The sequence below is a fragment of the Rhinolophus sinicus genome, chromosome 8 (assembly GCF_057876585.1).
Source record: "Rhinolophus sinicus isolate RSI-liver-muscle chromosome 8, RSI-T2T, whole genome shotgun sequence".
In the NCBI taxonomy this organism is placed as follows: Eukaryota; Metazoa; Chordata; class Mammalia; order Chiroptera; family Rhinolophidae; genus Rhinolophus; species Rhinolophus sinicus.
The window spans coordinates 33155759-33176393 of NC_142508.1; the positions used below are offsets into that span (position 1 = coordinate 33155759).

Below are 20635 nucleotides of genomic sequence, written 5' to 3' on the forward strand. Positions count from 1 at the left end.
AGACAGTCTCACTTTGGAACTAGTCCCCTCTATGCCATTCCAGTAACATTGAAGACCTTATCTTTGCATCACTGGGATAAATGTCACTTGTTTCATGTTGTATAAATATCTCCATAGAATGATGGATTTGTTTAATTAAAAATTATTTACTTTTGTTTCACATTCACAATATATTTTTCTTACACTACATTTCTTATATTTTTGACCAGTTATCAGATCAAAATTAACCATGCCTGATGAAAGGTAGATGAACTATCAATCTTTTGACCAGTTGTCAATCAAAATTATCCATGCCTGAAATAAGTTAAATAGCTTTCTCTTTTTCCATTTCCTGTAACATTTTGCATGAGAATTGCTTTATCAATTACTTGGGAGATTTGGGAAAATGCATTCTGTTCTCCCTCCCTCCCTCGCTCCTACTTTATTTCGTCTCTGTCTTCATCTCTCTTGCTACTCTTCTACTGCTCCCTTGATCTCACATGTAGCAGGGATGTGTGTGTGTGTGAGGGGTCACAGAGCCCATTCCCCCATGGGTCATGACCCTCACACCCAAACATAAGCCCAGGGGTCCTTTACACAACACTCTGCCCAGCTCTGTCCCTCTTTTCTTTCCCCTCTTTTGCTCTTGCTGCCTTCCTTTCTCCACTCTCCTGTCATATTCCTCCATTGCTGAAATCTCCTCTTCCACTCCGTGTACCAAGCGAGCACTGCTAACCTGAGGTCCACAGTTGTGCTTCAGGACTCTGTGAACTCCCAACATTAAGTCACAAGGTGCCCCTGTCCATTGTGTCGGGAGGAGGGTGCGCTCCTCCGAGAGCTCAGGACCAGTGTCAGAGCAGCACCTCCTCTCCCTCTCATTCCCACTTCTCTCTCCTGCATTTCCTCTTGGTATCAAGAGGTCTGTTCATATTCTCGCTCTGTCCTTTGCTTCTGTAGTCCACATTTTTCTTTCATTTCTATTTATCCCTGCTTTATTTTCTCTGCTTGCCGCCCCCACTCTGCCCCACGTCACCTGCTGTAAATCCCTTCACTGAGTCTTTCATTTCTCTGTCTCACTCCCTCTTCCCTCTCTTCCTTCCTTAGTCTCTCACTTTTCTGCTTCCCTTCTATTTTTATTTGTCTCCATGCCTTTCTCCTTCTTTTCCCTCTGCCTAACCCTCATTTTCATGCGTTCTGTCTCCTCTCTTGGCCACCTTTCTTTCCTTCCCTCCCTACCACTCTCATGACCCCTACCATCCTCAGCTTCCCCTCTCCCCACAGGTTTCTCTACTAGTCTCTCCACCTCGTCTCGTGCTGTCCCTCTGCCTCATCTTTCTTCTCCTCAGCTTCCTGCTTTTCTCTCCCGGCATCTCCCATCATCCTCCAACTTTTCCCCTGGCTTCTCTTTCCTTTCCCTCCTTCTCACCCTTCTTCTCCCTCCTCAGGACCAGTGGCTGATGTCAGTCCATTGTGGGAACAGCAGGGCTCAGGACTCTGGTCCCCACCCCTGCTCTCTCAGCACCAGGGCCTGGAATGGACAAGCATGGGGCAGGCCATGAACAGATAAGACCATTCATCCTTTTTCCCCTTCAGCTATTGAGAATTTCTAGAACAGTCTCCTTGACACCACACACACACACACACACACACACACACAAACACACACACACACACACACACACACACACACACACACACACACTGAGCCCAAGCTCTTGTTTCACTTCCTCAGAGAAGATAGTATAGGATCCCTTTTTTAAAGTGTGTGTGCGTGTGTGTATAAAACAGCCTCCATAGAATTGTTGCCAACAAGTAACTCACAGTCACAGCCCAGAGTAGGCAATCTGAATGTAAGTTTGTGTCTCCTCCCCTCAGCACCTCATCTTAGGAGTCAGTCTTCTTCCCCAGGAGCCTCCCGAAAGCCCCTTTCATGTCCTTGTTCTGCAGGCTGTAGATGAAGGGGTTCAGCATAGGGGTGAGGACTCTGTAGGACATGGAAACGACCTTGTCTCTATCACTCATGGTCTTGTTTTGAGGCGTCGTATACATGGAGATGGCCGTGCCATAGAAGAGGGCCACCACCGTGAGGTGAGAGCCACATGTGGAGAAGGCCTTGCCACAGCCCTCCGTGGAGTGCATCCGCAGCATGACCACGAGGATCCTTCCGTAGGAGGCCACAATGAAGGCACAAGGAGCCAGCAGGGTCAGGGCACTGGTGCCTACCACGAGCGATTTGTAGAAGTGCAGGTCAGAGCAAGTGAGCTTGAGCAGGGCCAGGAGCTCACACGAGAAATGGTTGATGACGTGGTGGCCACAGAACTCCAAGGGCATGGTCAGCACGGGGACCACAGTCAGCAGGAAGGCAGCAGTCCACAAGGTCCCAGACAACAGGCAGCACATGCAGGGCCCCATGCGCACAGCGTAGTGCAGGGGTCACCAATGGCCACACAGCGATCATAAGCCATGGCGGCCAGCAGGAGGCATTCCACAATACCCAGATCGAGTCCCCTGGCCATCTGGGCCACGCACTGTCCTAGTGGGATGACGGGACTGGCCACCAAGCAGCTGACAAGTATCTGGGGCACACTGTGTGGTGTAGCACATGTCCAGGAAGGAGAGGCTGCTGAGGAAGAAGTACATGGGCCTGTGGAGCTGGGGATCAGAGCGGATCAGGAGCAGGATGAGGCTGTTCCCCAAAAGCGTGACGACGTGGGACATGAGGAGCAGGCAGAGGAAGGTGGTCTGGGCCCGTGGGTACGGGGAGAGCCTGAGCAGGATGAAGGAGACCTCCTCCGAGCTGTTCTGTCTGCCTATGTCCATCTGAAACACTAGCTGGGCGGGAAGACATGGGTCATCGTGAGAGTGTGTCCAGAAACTGGCTGCTTTGTATATTAATAAAGTTTTGACTCTTTGAAGGCACCAACATACATGTGTCCCGGGGCCCGGCTCCACAGGTTATTCTCCCGCCACCCCTGTGTCACCAGGTCCCTTGCTGGAAATATTGCTTGGTACAGTCTACCATTCAGCAGCACGCATCGGCTTATTCCGTCACATAACCATTCACTGATTTGTAGATGGATGGATTGCGCCATTCATTCATTTGTTCTTTCACATACTGGTGAATGGGGTCTTTCCTTCACTTATTTATAATTGAGTCATTCACTCACGAATCCATCTATGGATAGACTCACTCGTTGCTTCTTCAATGGATTCATTCACTCAATAATTGTGAGCAGCTACTAACCAGGTCCAGACTCTACCCCAGGCAATGGAATTACAATGAAGAACAAGGAAAACAGGCTCTGCCCTGCAGACGTTGACAACCTAAAGAAAAACTTGAAAAGTAACACTAGTGTGCAACGTTGGCTCACATTTATGCTTAATTGGCTTACTTATTCACAATGAAAACACTTAAAATCATTTAGAGATCGCCATATTTAAAATAGAGATATTTAACATAAATTAACAGCACAATGCATATACAAAGGAAACCTAAAAGAAAAAAAAGTAAATTAAATATTAAGAGCAAAGTGGAGACGTAAAGGAAATCAAAAAACAGCAAGGCCTGCCATTCATTCACTCACAGATTCAGCACACAAATGTTTATCACCCATTTCCTAAGAGTCTGTTCTAGGTGTAGGGACAAGTAATAAAGTAATGTGCCTGAGATCACAATGATTCCGTTTAGGAGCAGAGTTGGGAATATAGACAACAGGCATACAAATAAATCAAACCCTCAAACCCTGCCGTGGGATATCACAGGAACTGAGCATGGAAGGGGTACCAGGCTGGTCTTTCTGATGAGGAATTAATTTGAATATCTTTAAGGAAAAGGGTCCCCTAAGAAGGGGGTTGATGGTAGTGCCCACCTCACACAAAGAGTCACCATGCTATGAAGCCATTGTCACCATCACCAACTCTCTTCTCTGCTCCTGGTCTCAGCTCCTCACCGGGAAAATGGGAAGAATTGCCCCAATATGTGGAGAGGCTAGTTGGGGGATCAGGTGAGAGGAGAGCTGCAGGCAGAATAAACCTGCCTCTTCTACCTTTCCCTCTATGAACCAAGGGGCTGCCACTGCTCTCGGAACACCCAGAGACCTTGCTGTGCTCCCACTCTGCTCCCTTCCCTGACAAGCTATATGTAACTTTAACAGTTCCGAACTCCTACAGACGTGATTTGTCCTACAGATGTGATCACACGTGCAAAATGAGAGATTAGCAGGACTAGTTTCAACTACATTAAAAGAAATATGTAAGTACTGGGCTGTATTTCAGAAGGTGGGAAACTATCCTAGGTATCCATAAATAGGGGACCAGGTAAAGAAATTACAGTCTATCCATAACACAGAATACTATGCAGAAATGACAAGGATAAGGAAACTTCCTATGCTGATATAAATGGATTTCTGAGATATTGTTAAATGAAAAGGAAGGAAGAGTGAGTTTGGTGAAGGCAGTAATTAGGGCGAGAATAGTGGGTATGCTACAATGAGGGAGAGAACAGTGAATGGGCTACAATATTTTTTAATGAGGGAGAAAATACGTGTGTACATTTATCTCCTCCTTTGACTTGACATCCAACTCGAACACTCATTTGAAGGGGACGAGAGAGGACATACCTGTAAGTAGGACAAGGGAGTACAATGGGAATACTATAATACCTCCCTAGTACTTGTAGGAATTTGAGTTTCTGATATGAGAGGGAAAAATGCTTGCCTTAATCTGAGGGGACAAAAATGCTTCCTAAGGAAGTGTATTGGGAGGGAAAAAGTGATTCTGTTACCATGGCCAGGAAGGAGACGGAAGGGTATGCCAGGCAGAGGGAAAAGGATGGAAGGATGGATAGATGGATGGATGGATGATGGATGGAAGGAAGGGAGGAAGCATGGATGGGTGGAGAGATGAAGCTGTATCTGGTGTAACATTGTTTCTCACACACCCAACCACATACCTGGCAGGAGCAGGGTCTAATCCAGGAACTTCACCCTTTCCTGCCATGAGGACACCACACACAAACAGGTTTCAGGATTCTCTCCAACTTAGCGGTGAATAAGAAGATAATCCCAAGGAGGCCCATATAGAAAGTCTTGGATCCCAGGACTTCCTCAAGCAGTATCCCTGAGAAAAAGGATCTCTTTATCTTCCCCTCCAGTCTCCCCCTCAATCTCCTAAGGATGGAGCTGAGGCAGGGGAAGAACTGAGGAAGCAGAGAGAACTGGGTAATTGGAAGCCCCTTCCCCTTGCCATCTCTGGAGGTTTCAGGGCACCCCCTCGGGACCCCATGCTCATTAGCAGAAGATTGGACTGAGATTTTGGAAAAATGAAAACTTTCTGGGTCCCTCTAAGTCATTAAAGGGAAAGTTTGGTGAGTGGATTCCCCCCTCCCACCAGAATCTGTGCTGCTGTGTGTATGCAGGTGAGTGCAGGTGGAAACTACGTCTGGATATGTGGATGTCGTCCTAGCTACACCAGGAGAGGGTTATGGGGCCTTTCTGAGAGTCACATCCTTTATGTGTGAAGTGGACAGTGAAATCCCAGCTAGTGTGACCCCAATAGGGTTCCTGCACTGGCAGTGAGAAGATTGCCTGTGACTTTAATCTGAGAAAGACAGATTTAGCCCTTGACACACAGGAGCTGGCCTGGCAGCCAGCTAAATCCTGGTGTTCCCCTGCGGCACATCCATAATTTCACAACACACTGACAAGGCCATTCTGTGACTGTGATGCATGAGACACAAACAAGACGACTCTGTCATGAACGCAGACAAAAATGAGCACTGGCCAAAGAAAAATAAGGCCTCTCCAACATTTAGGGTGACCAACCAGTTTTCCCAAGATGGCCCCCTTTTAGCTAGGGAAGTCCTGTGTCCCAGAAACTTCTCAGCACTGGGAATACCAGGAGGATTGGTCAGCCTATTTGTGACTCTGGGATAGCACATTGCTGTTCTCTGGGCTTTGGTTTGTCCAGAGGTATTGAGAAGGCTGGACTCTACCCCTGGTTTTAAAAAATCCCTCTTTGTAGTTGGTTATTTGGTTGGTTGGGGGCCCCAAAGAAACAAAAGCAAAGCTTTATGAAAGAAGTTGCATGATCTCACTTGTATGTGGAATCTAAAAATGTTGAATATGTAGAAGCAGGGAGTAGAACGGTGGTTGCCGGGGGCGGGACGTGGGAAGGTGCTAGTGGACAGCTGCAGTTACGTAGGATGAATGTCTAAATCTCATGGGCAGCATGAGGACTGCAGTGAATACCAGAAGCTCACTGCGAGAGAAGATTTTAGGTGTTGTCATCACATCCACAAAAAAGTCACTTTATGAGGAGATGATGTGTTAACTAGCTTGACTGGCGTCACCTTTTCTCTGTGGGTGTGTCTATCAAATCACTGTTGTAAGCCTTACATATATACAATTTTTATTTAAAAGTTAAATTAAATTTAGAAGAAGAAATTAAGGAGAACCTACATAAATGGAAGCATGTTGTGAATCTGAATAGTCAATCATTTTCAGTTTTCATTTTTATCTATATTAGTTTGCAGATTTTATGCCATCATAGTCAAAATCCCACAAGTGCATATGTTTGCTTGTATAAGTCTGTGGGAAAGTAGACAAACTGAATTGAAAATTTATGTGGGAATAAAAGGATCAACTCTAATGGAAAGCAGTGCTGGCTTCAAAGCTACAGAAATAACAATGAGGAAATCTGACCAATGAACTAGCAAAGCAACTAACGACATATAAATGTTTCTTTAGTTTATAGGACACAAAACGGCATAACAGAGAAGTGAAGAAAGAATGATGTTTTCAATAAATGGTTTTAGTCCAATTTACTACTATTAAGAGATAACATGAAATATTCTCAGTCTCCAACCGTTCTTAAAATTATGTTCCATCTAAAGAAAAAAGTAAACGTCAAAAAACATCAAAAACAGTAAAAACTCTTAGAGGATAATATGAGATACATTGCTTTGGAGTATGTTTAGACTAAAACCAGTGCAACTGAGAAACTTGACTACATTAAAACCAAGTACTCTATTTATCAAAAAAATAAGGAAATGAAAAGTCAAAATACAGCGTGGGAAATTATTTGCGGCACATATATTTCTGTGTTCATCATCCTGAACATAGAAATAACTCCTTTGAGGCAAAGAAAGAGTGGAAAAAATTTCAACAGAAAACACTGGGGAAGAAATTTAAACTAGCACATCAGAACAGAGGAGGACATTCAATATGTGAAAAAAAAATCCACAAACTCATTAGCAATCTGGGAAATGCAACAGAATAATGCAATGAGATATTACCACAAACCCTCCTAATACAGTTAACATCAAAACAGCGCTTATGACCAAGTTTTGGAATAGAACATATATGGCAATATTCATTCACTATTGCTGGAAATGCTAATTGGTCAGCTATGGCAATAAATCTGGCAGCATCTACGTAAGTTTAACATACACAAATTCTGTGACAAAGTGACTCCATGCCTACGGGTGTAGTTGATGGTAATGCAGGGACCTGAGCCCTGAGACAGGTACGAGAATGTTTATAGCAGCATCAAACAAGAAACCACACAAACGTCCATTAATACAAAAACATATGAAAAATTTGGGCCAAAAAAGCAATAAAAATGACCAAATGACACCTGCGTGCAACAACACAGTTAACTCTCACAAATGTGTTGAACGAAATAATGAAGAGCATCTGGTGTGTGAATCCATGTGTATAAAGTCCAAAAACGGCTAAACGAAATTACAGTTAGACACGGGATTGTGCTAATAATTTTTTGGGAGAGATGCATGGAACCAAAGGAGCCAACCCTGCTGACAGCCCTGTGATCTCAGATTTGCAAGAGAATGAATTTCTGTTGTTTAAGCCACTCCGTTTGCGGGTTTTTGGTACAGCAGCCCTAAGAAACTAACACTCGCCCCACTGATAGTTCTCATGTGAAATTCGTGAGGACTCACGAGACAGGTGGGTTCTGAGTGCTCTTGGCAGCCACCCCAGTGGGGTCCTAGCTCCGCCCACTCTGCTCTCCCTCATGAATATTCATGCACCGTGCTCTCCCAGGGCTATTGTCCTTCCTCCCCATTCTCACTCTCCAGATGAGTTTGCTTTATTATTGGCTAAGAAGCAACTGGAAGACAGTAGGCTCAGGTGCCCCCATGGCTTCAACCCACGTGTGGCCATCTGTCCTGTGTTGAAGTCCTGACCCCCAGCACCACGGGAAGTAGTTGATGTCACACTGGAGAAGGGTGGGCCCTAATCCAACATGACTAGAGTCCTTACAAATTTGGAGGCAGAAACAGGCCCACAGGGAGAATGCCACACAGGGTGAAGATGGGTTGTGCTGCCACAAGCCAAGGGACTACCAGAAGCTGGGAGAGAAGCCTCCAGCACGTCCTTCCCTGGCACCTTCAGAGGGCGAAACGCCCTGCCTGCTGAGACCTTGGTCTCGGGCTTCCGGCCTCCAGAGCTGTGGAACCATAGATTTCTGTTGTTTAAGCCATTTAGTTTGTGGCACTTTGTATGACAGCCCTAGGAAGCTAATAGTTTAAAAATACATGTGTCTCTGAACCACATTCTCTGCTCTTGCCCTATTTTTCTCTATCTTTAAAATGAAATGTTATAATAAAGTATATTGGTTTCAAAAAAAATTTAAAGGCAAAATTTAAGTTAATAAACATTTAATCAAAGGTCTACAGAATATGGCATTATGTCAATTAAGCCATTTTAACTCAACTCGATAAGTTTCCTGGTGGGATGGGGTGCACTTTAGGTAAAGGGGACATCCTACAGGAGGCGTGTCTACGGCCACAGCACCGCAGTGGTTCCTATATGGCACGTCCTCGGACCCCGTTCCAGGTACTTTAATTTGCAGGACACTCGTAAGAGGTGGGTGCCATTGCCAGTCTCATCCTCATTTTACACATAGGGGAAACTAAGGCACAGGAGCTAAGGGAGCTCAACCAAAGTCACACAGCTGTAAATGGACCAGCCAGAAGCTAAAGGACAGCAGACCAGCTCCTTTGTCCGCACTTTCAGCCACAGTGTTGCCCGGCTGTCTCTGAAGCAGTGCCTTTAATCCGTGGGACTGTTTATATTAGGGGTTCATGGAATGGATCTCCTTGATCACCACCAGCATATTTGTAATGAAATAAAATAGGATGGAATGGAATATAATTTTTACATTAGCGGTGAGCATTTCATCCCTGGGGCTATCGCCCTTCCTCTCCCCATAAGAAGGGAGACACAGGAAGGCTAAATAGTGTGTCCAAGGCCGCTCTGCTGGGCGATGGTGGAATCAGGACTTAGGTCCTAGGCAACGCAAGCACCTGGGCTCCTAACCACCAGGCAGCCGCACTGCCTCATTAGCACGCAAGGTGGATCAGCCCTCCACAGGCTAAAGAGAACGCATCAGGACAGCGAAGCCAGACTCATCGCACCCATGTCGTCATGACAACCATTATCTCTTCTACCTTCCCACGCGCTGGACCCAGGCCCTAGAGAGGTGAGGGTACAGGAGCGTGGTGTTCTTTGAAAATCATGTCCCTTTTCACTCTTACAAAATTGTGTTCAGGAAAACGTGTCCATTTCGAGTGTCTTCTTGCGCTTCCAGGAGCCCATTTGCAAAGACTGGGGGAGGGGGACCAAAAACCGCATTTCCTGGGCCTAAGGGACTGAGGACTCCAACCCACGTAGAGTGTCCTCTTTGCCTCCCCTACCCTTTCTCTTGATCTCAGAACCTTCCATTGGAATCGCCCCCTCCCCCCATTTTTAAGGGAAAGGCTTTGAGCAGGTGTTATTCTTTCCAAGATGCCACAGTGCCCTCCTCTGATTCAATCAAGCTTGACACACCACCACATTCGAGAAACTGTGGGGTACACCTCTTTGGAGGTGACTGAAGGTCAAAATTACATTTATCATCGTTCACATTTGGTTTATTTCCTTTTTACTTTTAAATATGACTTACTGGTGATTTTCTAATAATAATTAGAGCTAACATTTATCTCATCTGTCTTTCTCTGTCACTTCTATCTATGCCTCCCCTTTCTACCCACTTTCCCTGGGGGGCTGGGGTGGGGTGGGGTTCCTGTCATGGTTAGTTTTGCACGTTGACTTGGCCAGGCTGTAGCATCAGTATTTAAATCAAATGTTAATTCAGGTATTGCTCTGAAGGTATTTTATAGATGGTCCATTTGCTCTAAGTAATGATTACCCTTGGTAATGTGGGTGGGCCTTGTCCAATCAGATGAAGGTCTTAAGGGTAAAAACTGAGGTTTCCTGGAGGAAGAAGAAATTCTGTCTCAAGACTTCAGCATCAGCTCCTGCCTGAGTTCCCAGCCTGACTGCCAGCCCCACAGACTGTAGACCTTCCAGTTCCCACAGCCATGGGAGCCAATTTGTTAAAATAAACCTTAGTCTTTCCACAGATATTATAGAAAGACAGGTGGATATAAACACCTACATATATAGAGAAGTCTCTATCTATATATTTATATCTATATCTATACTACTGATTCTGTTTCTCTGGAGGATCCTGACCCACCTGACTTATTTTATCACCCATCTTTAAACTGAGGAATGGCTAAGTCAATATAAGGTGTAATTCATTGCACACATCAGCTTTGGATTTCTTTTACCCATAAGGAGTAGAGAGAATCGAATCACACTGAGAAATATCTTTTCCCCCCCACTTTCTTCCGCCTCTCCCCCTCCACTCTGGTTCAAGCCGTTGTTTCTCAGTCTAGTTGTGTAGGACACAGCTCCCTGGCCCATGCTGGTGTTATGAGCCTTGCACTCCCCACGGCTGAGGCCGTTGGTCACTGGGTCAGCCCTCGCCAGCTGCCGGCCACTCATGCTGGCCCGGCTGCTCATGGCAGCACACAGCAGCCCACCTTCAGGAAGAGCCATTTTTCACAATCTTAGCTGTAGAGGATGCAGCTCACTGACCCATGTGGGAATTGAACCGGTGACCTCAGCGCATTAGGAGTACAGTGCTCCAACCACCTGAGTCACTGGGCCGGCCCTTGGGCCAGATTTCAAAGTCAGTCCTTGGTCAGCTACTCACAGCAGCTCACAGCAGCTCTCGCCAGCTACCGGCCACTCATACTGACAGCCGGCCACTCACGTCAGCACACAGCAGCCCATGGCGGCACTCAGCAGCCCTGGCAGCGAGCTGACCTCCAGCTGCTAATGGCAGCCCAGCTACAGGGAGAGCTGTTGTTCACAATCTTAGCTGTAGAGGGTGCAGCTCACTGACCCATGTGGAAATCAAACTGGCAACCTCGGCATTAGGAGCACGGCGCTCCAACCACCTGAGCCACTGGGCCAGCTCCGAGAAATATCTTTTTGACATGATAATAATTGTATCTGAAAGGGGCTGACCCTAATAGGAAAGGTCTGGGAATACACCACTTGAGGAGCAGTTGGAAGAACTTTGCATGTTGTTTTTTTTAAGGAGAGCACAGCTCACAGTGGCCCATGCTGGGATTGAACTGGCAGCCTTGGTGTTACTAGCACCATGTTCTAACCAACTGAGCTAACTGGCCACCCCTTGCACATTTTTTATAGAGGAGGAGGGTGTACAATTACACAAGTGTGTGTGAGCCCAGACTGTATGTGATTCATTATATTTAAGTGTGTGTGTGTGTGTGTGTGTGTGTGTGTGTGTGTGTGTAATAGATTGAAAAAAATGACCCTAATTTTCCACCATTCCTTGAATCCTTTGCAATGTGTCCGTTTTCCCACTCCTTGAATCCGGGCTGGACTAGTAGGTCACTTTGACCAGTAGGGTGCCATGCAAGTGAAAATGTGGCCATGCCGAGCCTGCAGTTCCCACGAGCTCTCTCCAAACCCCACCCAGCAGCCGTGTTACAAGCCCAGGCTGGCCTGTTTGAGGATGAGAGAGCGCATGGAGCAGAACGAGCAGAGTCAGCAGAGGCCAGCTCAAATGAGTCAGTGCCAGATGGCTCAGCAGCGACCACAGGTGCATGAGAGGGCCCAGCCAAGCTAGAAAAACTGCTCAACTGAACCCAGCCCACAGCAAATTAAATAAGAATGCTTGTTATTTATAGCCTCTGAATTAGTTGGCTAGGGCTGCTCTGACAAAGGACTACAGACTGGGCATCTTAAACAACAGAGATGTATCTTCTCCCAGTTCTGGTGGCTGCTAGTCTGACATGGAGGTGTCAGCGGGACTGGTGCCTTCTGAGGGCTGTGAGACTTCCCTGTGCCAGGCCTATTTCCGTGGCTTGTGGATGGATGGCTAACCCCTGTGTGTCTCCATATTGTCTTCCTTCTATGCCTCTCTCTGTATCCATATTTCTCCTTTTTATAAGGATACCGGTCCTAATGCATTAGGCCCCACCCTAAGGACCTCATTTTTACTTGGTTACCTCTGTGAAGGCCGCATCTCCAAATAAGGTCACATTCTAACATACTGAGGGTTACAAAGCCAACACATCATTGGGGCACAATTCAAACCATAACAGGTAAATATAACTTTATGAAGAAATTGGTTGTAAAGATTATATTTAAAGGAATGGAATGTTTGAGCTGTTTCCATTGTCCATTCTTTGAAGACAATGTCCACTCTCCTGATTTCAGCAAGGGTGGACAAGATTCTATAAACCCTTAATCATGACTATACATAATATATCATTGAAGTGAATCATCACTGTTTTCCACTAAAGAAAAAATAGTAATATTTCTCCTAGTATATATCGGGACTATTTCTGCTATTATTTGATATAATCTTACTTCCCACTGTTTTCTATCAACAATAAGACTATTTTTTTTCATGGGGATGTAAAGTACAGCATAAGGAATAAGTCAATAATATTGTAACAACTATGGGTGGTGGCAGGTGGGTGCTAAACTTATGGGTGATCACTTTGTAAGTTATATAAATGCCTCATCACTATGTTTTACACCTGAAACTAATACAATATTACATGTCAACTATAATTTAAAAATTTTAAAAATAATAATACAAAAAAAATAAGGCTATTTTGAATTCCAAACTTACGATGTACTTCTGCTTCTGGCCAAGGGGAGTGACAGGGATCAGATTTTCTCTCCCTTGTGAAACAAGCATAAGAGGGGCAAAATAGAAAACATAGTGGTTTTTAAGGCAGAATACATCAGGCTGCAATGGACAGTGATTACTGAGAAGTACAAAATGAATGAGGTGATCCCTACAGCTGCCCCAGCAAGGGGAGGGGTCTAGGCTGAGCCCTGCAGATCCCCAGAGTTGAAGAGACAGAGCTGAGCATCCAGGAAGACCACTGTGGCCAGGGGTTTAGGAAAGCGTTCTGAAGAGGATAGAGCCACACAGAGAGGGCTCCATAGCTCCACAGAGGGCCCTCTTGAGCACTCAGCAGAGCAGTGACCTGAGCCCAGGGAAAGAATTACCCAAAACATTAGGGAACAGTCCCAGCCCTCACACCAGGCTAGGACACATAGTATCACAAATGCAGACTCTTCCAGCTTAAAAAAGGAAAAGAAAAGAAAAGAAAAGAAAAGAAAAGAAAAGAAAAGAAAAAACACAACAATGATTCCCTACCACCCTCAGGAATGGCCTGCAAGCTCCAGTACGGCCCACAAGAACCTGAATTACGTGGCCTACACCTTCAGCCTCATCTCTTGGCCCTGCCTGTTTCAGTCAGCCATTGCCACAAACCTCCACTCTGTGGCTTGTTTCTGACTACTCCTGTTGAAGCCCTGGACTACCACAGAAGAAGTCCTACACTCTGAGCCCACCATGCTGTGAGGAAGCCCAAACGAGCCACATGGAGATGTCTGGCCAGCCCGAAAGGAACCACGTGGAGAAGAGCCCAGACCCAGACGTATGGCCCCAACTGAGTCATCCTGCCATCTCCAACTGTTCAAGCAACCCCAACATGAAGCCCCACTGTGAAGCAGAAGAAGAAGCCTTCCCCACTGTGTCCTGCCTGACTTTTTAAACCATGGAGTAATGAAATGAGCGTAATAAAACATTTTTCCTCATGATATACCTAAGTATAAAGGTCCTTTCCTATATTTGAATAATTCCTGGTTTTTATTTCCAGAAGCTGGGGGAGGCTTTTTAGTGTTCAAAAATACTGCAGTCTTCTGAGCACGTAAGATATATTTTTAAAATATTCAAAGACTAAACCAGAAAAGAAATATTCAGTGGCTTAAAACTATAATCTTTATTCTCATGCTCACAGGTCTGTGTATTAGCTGGCAGACTGTGCTCCATGAGTCCCAGGCTTGGAGAGACACTGGGCATGTTCTTACCATAGCAAGACCAGAAGCTTCCAGAAGGATGAGAGGAAATACACAATGCCTCTTTAGGTCTACATATAAAATAAAAACTTGATATGTAAAGAAAGCATGTGTGATGGCTTAATGGGCAGCCTTGGGGGTACATAAAATAGTGTGGTGTCTCACAATCCATGATACATTGACTTTGGTGAAATACATCCGTCTTCCCATTCTATGTTCATACGTCCTGTTTTCCCAACGATCTAAAAATGATCTTGTGCCTGTTTTTCTAATGGCCAAGGAAAGAATTTTATAAAGGTAACAGAATTTTCAGAGGAAGCACTTTAAAATAATGGCTAGCCAATAGTAAATCCTACGTACATGTTAACTATTGCAATCATTTGCCCACCTCAATGGATTTGTCATCTTTGCTCTGAACTGGAATTACATCAAATTCTGAGACAAATGACTTCCATGGCTTAATGGTCAACTGTGGGTTGCAAACCCCAGCTCCAACACCTTCTGTGCTGTGTGGCCTGAGGTAAGTCACTTAGCTTCTCTGATCCTCAGATTCTTCTTTTCTAAACCTGCGCCCCCTCCTTGAGGAAGAGTCTCGTCCTCAGATTACTGGCCCAGCCCACCACTCTGAGCCCCGGCCACTGTAAGCGGAGTTCGAGACACGTCCAAGTCCCGCCCCCAGCTGTCCTCCCCTCCTCCGGATTCCTAGGCGCTGGGACCCGTCATCCCACTTCGTGCAGACACACGGCCTTCTGGGAGTTGTAGTTTCTGCGATCTCGGCGCGGCACCTTCTCAGAGTTGTAGTTCTTCGGAGCCGCGCGCTAGTCCTACTCTCAGAGCGCACGCGCAGTCCGCGCCCGCCTGGCGCTACAGCCCTTCCCCGGCGGCCGGCCTTCTTTACCTGTGTGATCTCCACGTCTGCGCCACAGCGGGACGAGAGGTCACCGGAGGGCCCTGCGGGCCAGAGATCGAGGAGAATCTGACCTGAACTCACCAGGTTCGGCAGCAGCCGCCCCAGGCCTCCCGAGCTGGTCTCGGGAGGCGAAGGCGCGGTGTGTGGCACGCGCGAATGAGTTTGCCAGTGAGCATGTGTGCGTGTCTGTGGCTCTCTGTACGTTCGTCATTCCAGCGGCGTGTGCATCTGAGTCTTGCCCCGTATGTCACCGTGTTTGCACCTGCAAGACTCCACAACTTCGTGCTCAGGCCCCGTGCACGTGATTCCTCACACATGTTTGCGTGTGGGTGACTCACAGTTTGTGCCCTTGCGGATGTGTAACTTGTTCCTGCGACCCAGCATAAGAGTCTGTCCCCACGTGTCACTGTGTGTTTGCACCGTGGTGGCATATGCATTAATGAGTGTGTCTGTGCCTTGGGACCTGTGCCCATGTGTGACTTTGGGCATGTGTGGAACTTGTTCTGCGTGTGAGGGGTATGCAAAGGTGTAGGATGGCTCAGTGCATGTGCCTTCCATCCTGGAGCTGGGCGGCGGAGGTGTGCCTGTGTCATTCTGTGTATGCCTGAGTGTGACTGCGTCTGGAGGGCAGTGTAAGTGTGTCACAGGGTGTGTTTATGGCAGACACTGTGCAAGTGTGGCATCACTGCGTGTGTGCTTCTGTGTGTGAGGAAAAAGCTGCACACATGTGGCTTTGAACACCTGTGAAGGTTGACCCACTGGGTGTGACTCCAGGTGTGCCACTGTGGGTGGTGACACAGTGAGTAGCCTGCCTGAGTGGAACAGGGCAGTGTGCCTGTGTGTGTGTAGCTACCTGTGCATGTGCAAGCATGGACTGCAGTGTGCAAGCCTGCCTGCCACCTTGTGTGTGGGGAGGACTGTGTGCCACAGCATATGGGTGGCCGGGTAAGGGCATGTGAGTTCCAGGGCGGGGTGCGGGGCCATGACTGCCCCCAAGGTGTAATTGCATGTGACTCCGTGTGTCTGTGTGACATGATGTGTGTGTCTGTCTCTGAGTGTGTCTATGTCTCCCCTTCAGGTGCCTGTTTGTGTGTGTGACCATCCTGGGTTTACCCCCCACATCCACTTCACACACACACACACACACACACACACACACACACACACACTACCCTGCATTTTGGCTCCACCCACCTGAGTCTGCCCCAGAATCCTTCTTCATGGGTCCTATTTCTTTCTCCCACAGATGCCAACTGGACCCATGGAGGCATGGTGGCTAGAACCGGGACCCCAGCCTAAGTGACACGGACAGGATCTGATGCTCCCAAGACCACAAGGTGGGTACTACTACTGCTCTGGGGACTCAGCTGGGCCCAACACGGGCCTCAGGACTGCCTATGGGCGTGGCACCAAAACTACAGGTGTTTGCTCAGAAGTCATTTTCTCAGTGAGACCTGTGCTATGGGAAGAGCATTCCAGGTAGATGGAACGGCCAATGCAAAAGCTTGAGGCAGGAGCACGCCTGGTGTATTTGTGGAACAGGGAGGTGGCTTGTGGCTGGAGCAGTGCATGTTCCAGGCAGGTGGGGATATTGTAGAGGATGAGGTCTGGTGCCAGGCAGCCCCAGTGTGGTCTGGCATCACCACTTCTGGGGACCTCTGAGGAATAAATGAGCTAATAAGTAGCAAGAGCTTAAAGGGAACCAGGCACATAGCTCTGTGTCCAATGAGTGCCAGTTATTACAGCTGCCATGATAATATTCCTGTGTTGGCTTCAGAGTGGCTGAGACCAGCACAGCTGTTCCTGTGCCCACAAGTCACCTGGGGCTTTTGTTAAGCAGATTCCCAGTCACCCCACCTGGGGAGGGACCAACCTCTGCATGTGCCTGGGCCAGGGTGGAGTGGTTAGCCTTTGCCACATACTTCCATTAACCCAAAAAATAAATGGTCTAGTTTGGCCTGTTTTTAAGTCTAAATTGCATTATACCTGATATATTCTTTTACATTCTACTTTGTTTGCCAACACTGTATTTGAGGTTCTGAACGGGTGCAGTAGCTGACGGTCATTTGTATTTATGCTGTGAGATGTTCGTGTGAATGTACCATTTAGTTGTCCTTTCCCTCATTAGTGGACGGTTGGATTGTTTCTGGTATCTGGCCATTACAGACAATCTCGAGATACGCCTCCTGGCACACACGTGTGCTCACATTCCAGAAAATGTAAGTACTGGGCCACGGGATGTGTTTACAGCTTTCCTGGAAAATGCCAGTGGTTTTTCCAGCAGTGTGTTATGTGTGGAATGTGGGGGCTGCTTTTTCCGCTATGTGTGGAGGGGACTGATTTTTCTACTGAAAAGGAAACCGTCCCTCTTGGTGTGTTAGTCAGCTCAGGCCACCATAACGAAATACCATCGACTTGGTGGCTTAGACAACTGTGTTGCTCACAGTTCTGGAGGCTGGAATTCCGAGATCAGGATGCCAGCACGGCCCAGTTCTGGTGAGAACCCTCCTCCCAGCTTGCAGATGGTCACCCTCTCTCTGTGTCCTCACATGGTGGACAGAGTGAGCTCTGGTCTCTTCCTCTTCTTATGAGGAAGAGCTCTGGTCTCTTCCTCTTCTTATAATCCATCATGGGGAGCCTGCCCTCGTGTCCTCTTCTAACCTTAAATAGCTCCCAAAGGCCCCACCTCTGAACACCCTCAAATTAGGGGTTTGGGCTTCCACATATGGGTTTGGTGGGACACATTTTGGTCCATAGCACCACAGGCTGTATTTAAGAGCTAAAGGATTCATATTTCTGCGGGATCTTTTAAAATTGTTTTCAGTTCCACTTAGTCAGTGATTCTCAACTAGGGGTGGTCTTGTCCCCCCAGAGGACACTTGGCAATGTCTGGAGACATTTTTGGTTGTGGCACCTGGGGTTGGCACAGAGAGGGCAGTACTACTGATGTCCAGTGTGTAGAGTCCAGGGATGCTGCTCAACATCCTACAAGTCCCAGGACGGAAGGATCTGACCCAGACTGTCACCAGTGCGGAGGTTGGGACCCTGCACTGGGCCCTTTCTAGCCCAGGACAAATGACAAACCTCTTTGGTTTTGTTTTCTTTCTTCCAGATCCGGTACCGAAATGTGAAATCGAGGCAGCAGCTCAGTGCAGGAATGGAAAGATTCCTGGCCGTCGCTGCCCCCCAGAGCCCCAAGTTGGGAGAAGCCTGGACACCCAATGGTCAGCTTAAGGACCAGCAGGAAAACCCGGAAAGCTGTGTGAAGCCAGAGGCCCACCAGGAGGACCCTGCCGGCGACGGCGCCCAGGAGCGTGGTGACTTCAGCGGAGTCCTGGGAACCAGACCGACCCCTCCGGTTACTCAGGCCACCCATGGGCCCCCGAGGCGCGGCGCCCAAGGAAAGAGCCCAAAGAGGAAGGGCGCAGATGCTGGAGGCCCCGGGAAGCCTTGGAAGTGTGAGGACTGCGGCAAGGCCTTCAGGTACGGCTCAGCGTTTACCCTGCACCGGAGGACGCACACCGGGGAGAAGCCATTTGCGTGTTTGGAGTGCGGGCGCGCTTTCAGCCAGCACGTGCACCTGACGCTGCACCGGCGCGTGCACACGGGCGAGCGGCCGCACGCCTGCGCCGAGTGCGGCAAGGCGTTCCGCCAGGGCTCCTACCTGGCAGCTCACTGGCGCACGCACACAGGCGAACGGCCTCACGTGTGTCCGGACTGCGGCAAGGCCTTCGTGCGGCCGGCGCACCTGGTGCAGCACCGGCGCATGCACACCGGTGAGCGGCCCTTTGCCTGCGGCCAGTGCGCCAAGGCCTTCCGCGGCCGCGCAGCCCTGCTGGAGCACCAGCGTGTACATACAGGCGAGCGCCCGTTTGCCTGCGTGCAGTGCGCGAAGGCCTTCCGCTTCTCCTCCGCGCTGCTGCGCCACCGGCGCACGCACACGGCTGAGCATCCCTACGCCTGCGGCCAGTGTGCCAAGGCCTTCACGCAGGTGGCGCACCTGGCGCAGCACCGGCGCGTGCACACAGGCAAGAAGCCATACACGTGTGCCGAGTGCGGCGCGCCCTTTAGTCAGAGTGCCTCGGTGGCGGGGCACCGGCGCATCCACACAGGCGAGAAGCCGTTCGCGTGCGCACAGTGCGGCAAGGCCTTCACGCAGGTGGCGCACCTGGCGCAGCACCGGCGTGTGCACACGAGTGAGCGGCCCTATGCGTGTGGGGACTGCGGCCGCGCCTTCAGCAGCCGCTCGCACCTGGCACAGCACCACCTGGCGCACACGGGCGCTCGGCCCTACAAGTGCCTGGAGTGCGGGGCCGCCTTCAGCCGCGTGTCCTCCCTGCTCCAGCACCAGAAGATCCACACCGGCGAGAGGCCCTTCCTGTGCGGGGACTGCGGCAAGGCTTTCAGCCAGGGCTCCGCACTCACGCTGCACCGACGCACGCACACCGGGGAGCGGCCCTACGCGTGCCCCGAGTGTGGCAAGGCCTTCCGCAACCGAGCCTACCTGATCCAGCACCGCATCGTGCACACGGGGGAGCGGCCCTACGAATGCAGTGCCTGCGGCAAGGCCTTTGGCTTCTCCTCCGCCCTCATTCGGCACCAGAGGACGCACACCGACAAGAGGCCTCACGAGCGCCGCCTGTGTGGGGACACCTCTACCTGGCTGCCACACCTGAGTGGAGACCTGAGCTTGCACGGGAAGAAGCCTGTTAGCAGTAGTGACCCTGCAAAAACCGCTGGGGACCAGCAGCATGAGAGATGACTGTGACTGGGGCCTCCTGTACCTGGCACTCTGCTGAGTGAACGCTTTCACGGCTCATTGCCAACCTCACGGCACTAGCGGGAGATACCCTCTCATCCCGGTGCTGCCGGAGAGGAAACTGAGGCTCAGAGAAGCTCTCTGAGTTGCTCTAGGGAGGATGTCACAGGGCTGGGACTGCGCCCCACATCTGCTGGATTCCCCGCCACCTTCCTAATTCAAAATTATAAACGTGACCCACCAAAGTAGACCAAAAGAAGTACCTGTGGGTCTGCGGCTGGCCTTGTAATTGTTGATTTCATGATTGAGCAGGCAATGGTTCAATAAATTAAATTGGATAAAAGGTTCAGTCCCTTTGGCGAGGATCTGGGAGGAGAGATTGTGCCTTTTGTACTTCTGGCACCTCCTGGACAGGCCTCACACAGTAGGTCCTCAGGAAGTGCTGGATGATAAAATGAATAGCAGTACAGCCCAGCATCTAGTCATTCAGGGTCAAGGACCACACAGTTGGTTTCCGCCTGTGCCCCAGACACTGCTCATCCCATGTCTCAGCACATAGTACGCCTTCGGGAGATATAAATTAGTAGGCCAGGTAACTGAGTGAATAGTAGATGAACATCCTTAGCACCAGCCTTGGATCCTCTCAGGGTCAGAGACCACACATTCTGGTTCCTCCTGGAGCCCCAGACATCGCCCAGCTCAGGCCTCCACACACAGTCCTCAAGA

The 20635-nt window shown here is 48.9% G+C and overlaps 2 protein-coding genes across 8 annotated transcripts; one reads left to right on the top strand and one right to left on the bottom strand.

Moving 5' to 3' along the window:
• Window positions 1-1863: 1863 nt before the first annotated feature.
• Window positions 1864-16372, bottom strand: LOC109437565 (olfactory receptor 13H1-like). The gene is given in 5 exon segments (XM_019716863.3): window positions 1864-2408; window positions 2411-2568; window positions 2570-2811; window positions 15139-15191; window positions 16345-16372. Coding segments are annotated over 5 exon segments (1026 nt in total).
• On the top strand, window positions 15042-20252 carry ZNF835 (zinc finger protein 835). 7 transcript variants are annotated; one of them, XM_019716910.3, is made up of 4 exons: window positions 15042-15318; window positions 16397-16487; window positions 17279-17369; window positions 18263-20252. In XM_019716910.3, the coding sequence occupies exon 4, from the start codon at window positions 18308-18310 to the stop codon at window positions 19910-19912; it is 1605 nt and encodes a 534-aa protein (XP_019572469.2). In that variant the 5' UTR covers window positions 15042-15318; window positions 16397-16487; window positions 17279-17369; window positions 18263-18307; the 3' UTR covers window positions 19913-20252. The 7 variants fall into 7 exon arrangements, with proteins under 7 accessions (XP_019572469.2, XP_019572470.2, XP_019572467.2 ...); XM_019716911.3 differs by having other exon boundaries at window positions 15042-15289; XM_019716908.3 differs by having other exon boundaries at window positions 15042-15234.
• Window positions 20253-20635: the final 383 nt, after the last annotated feature.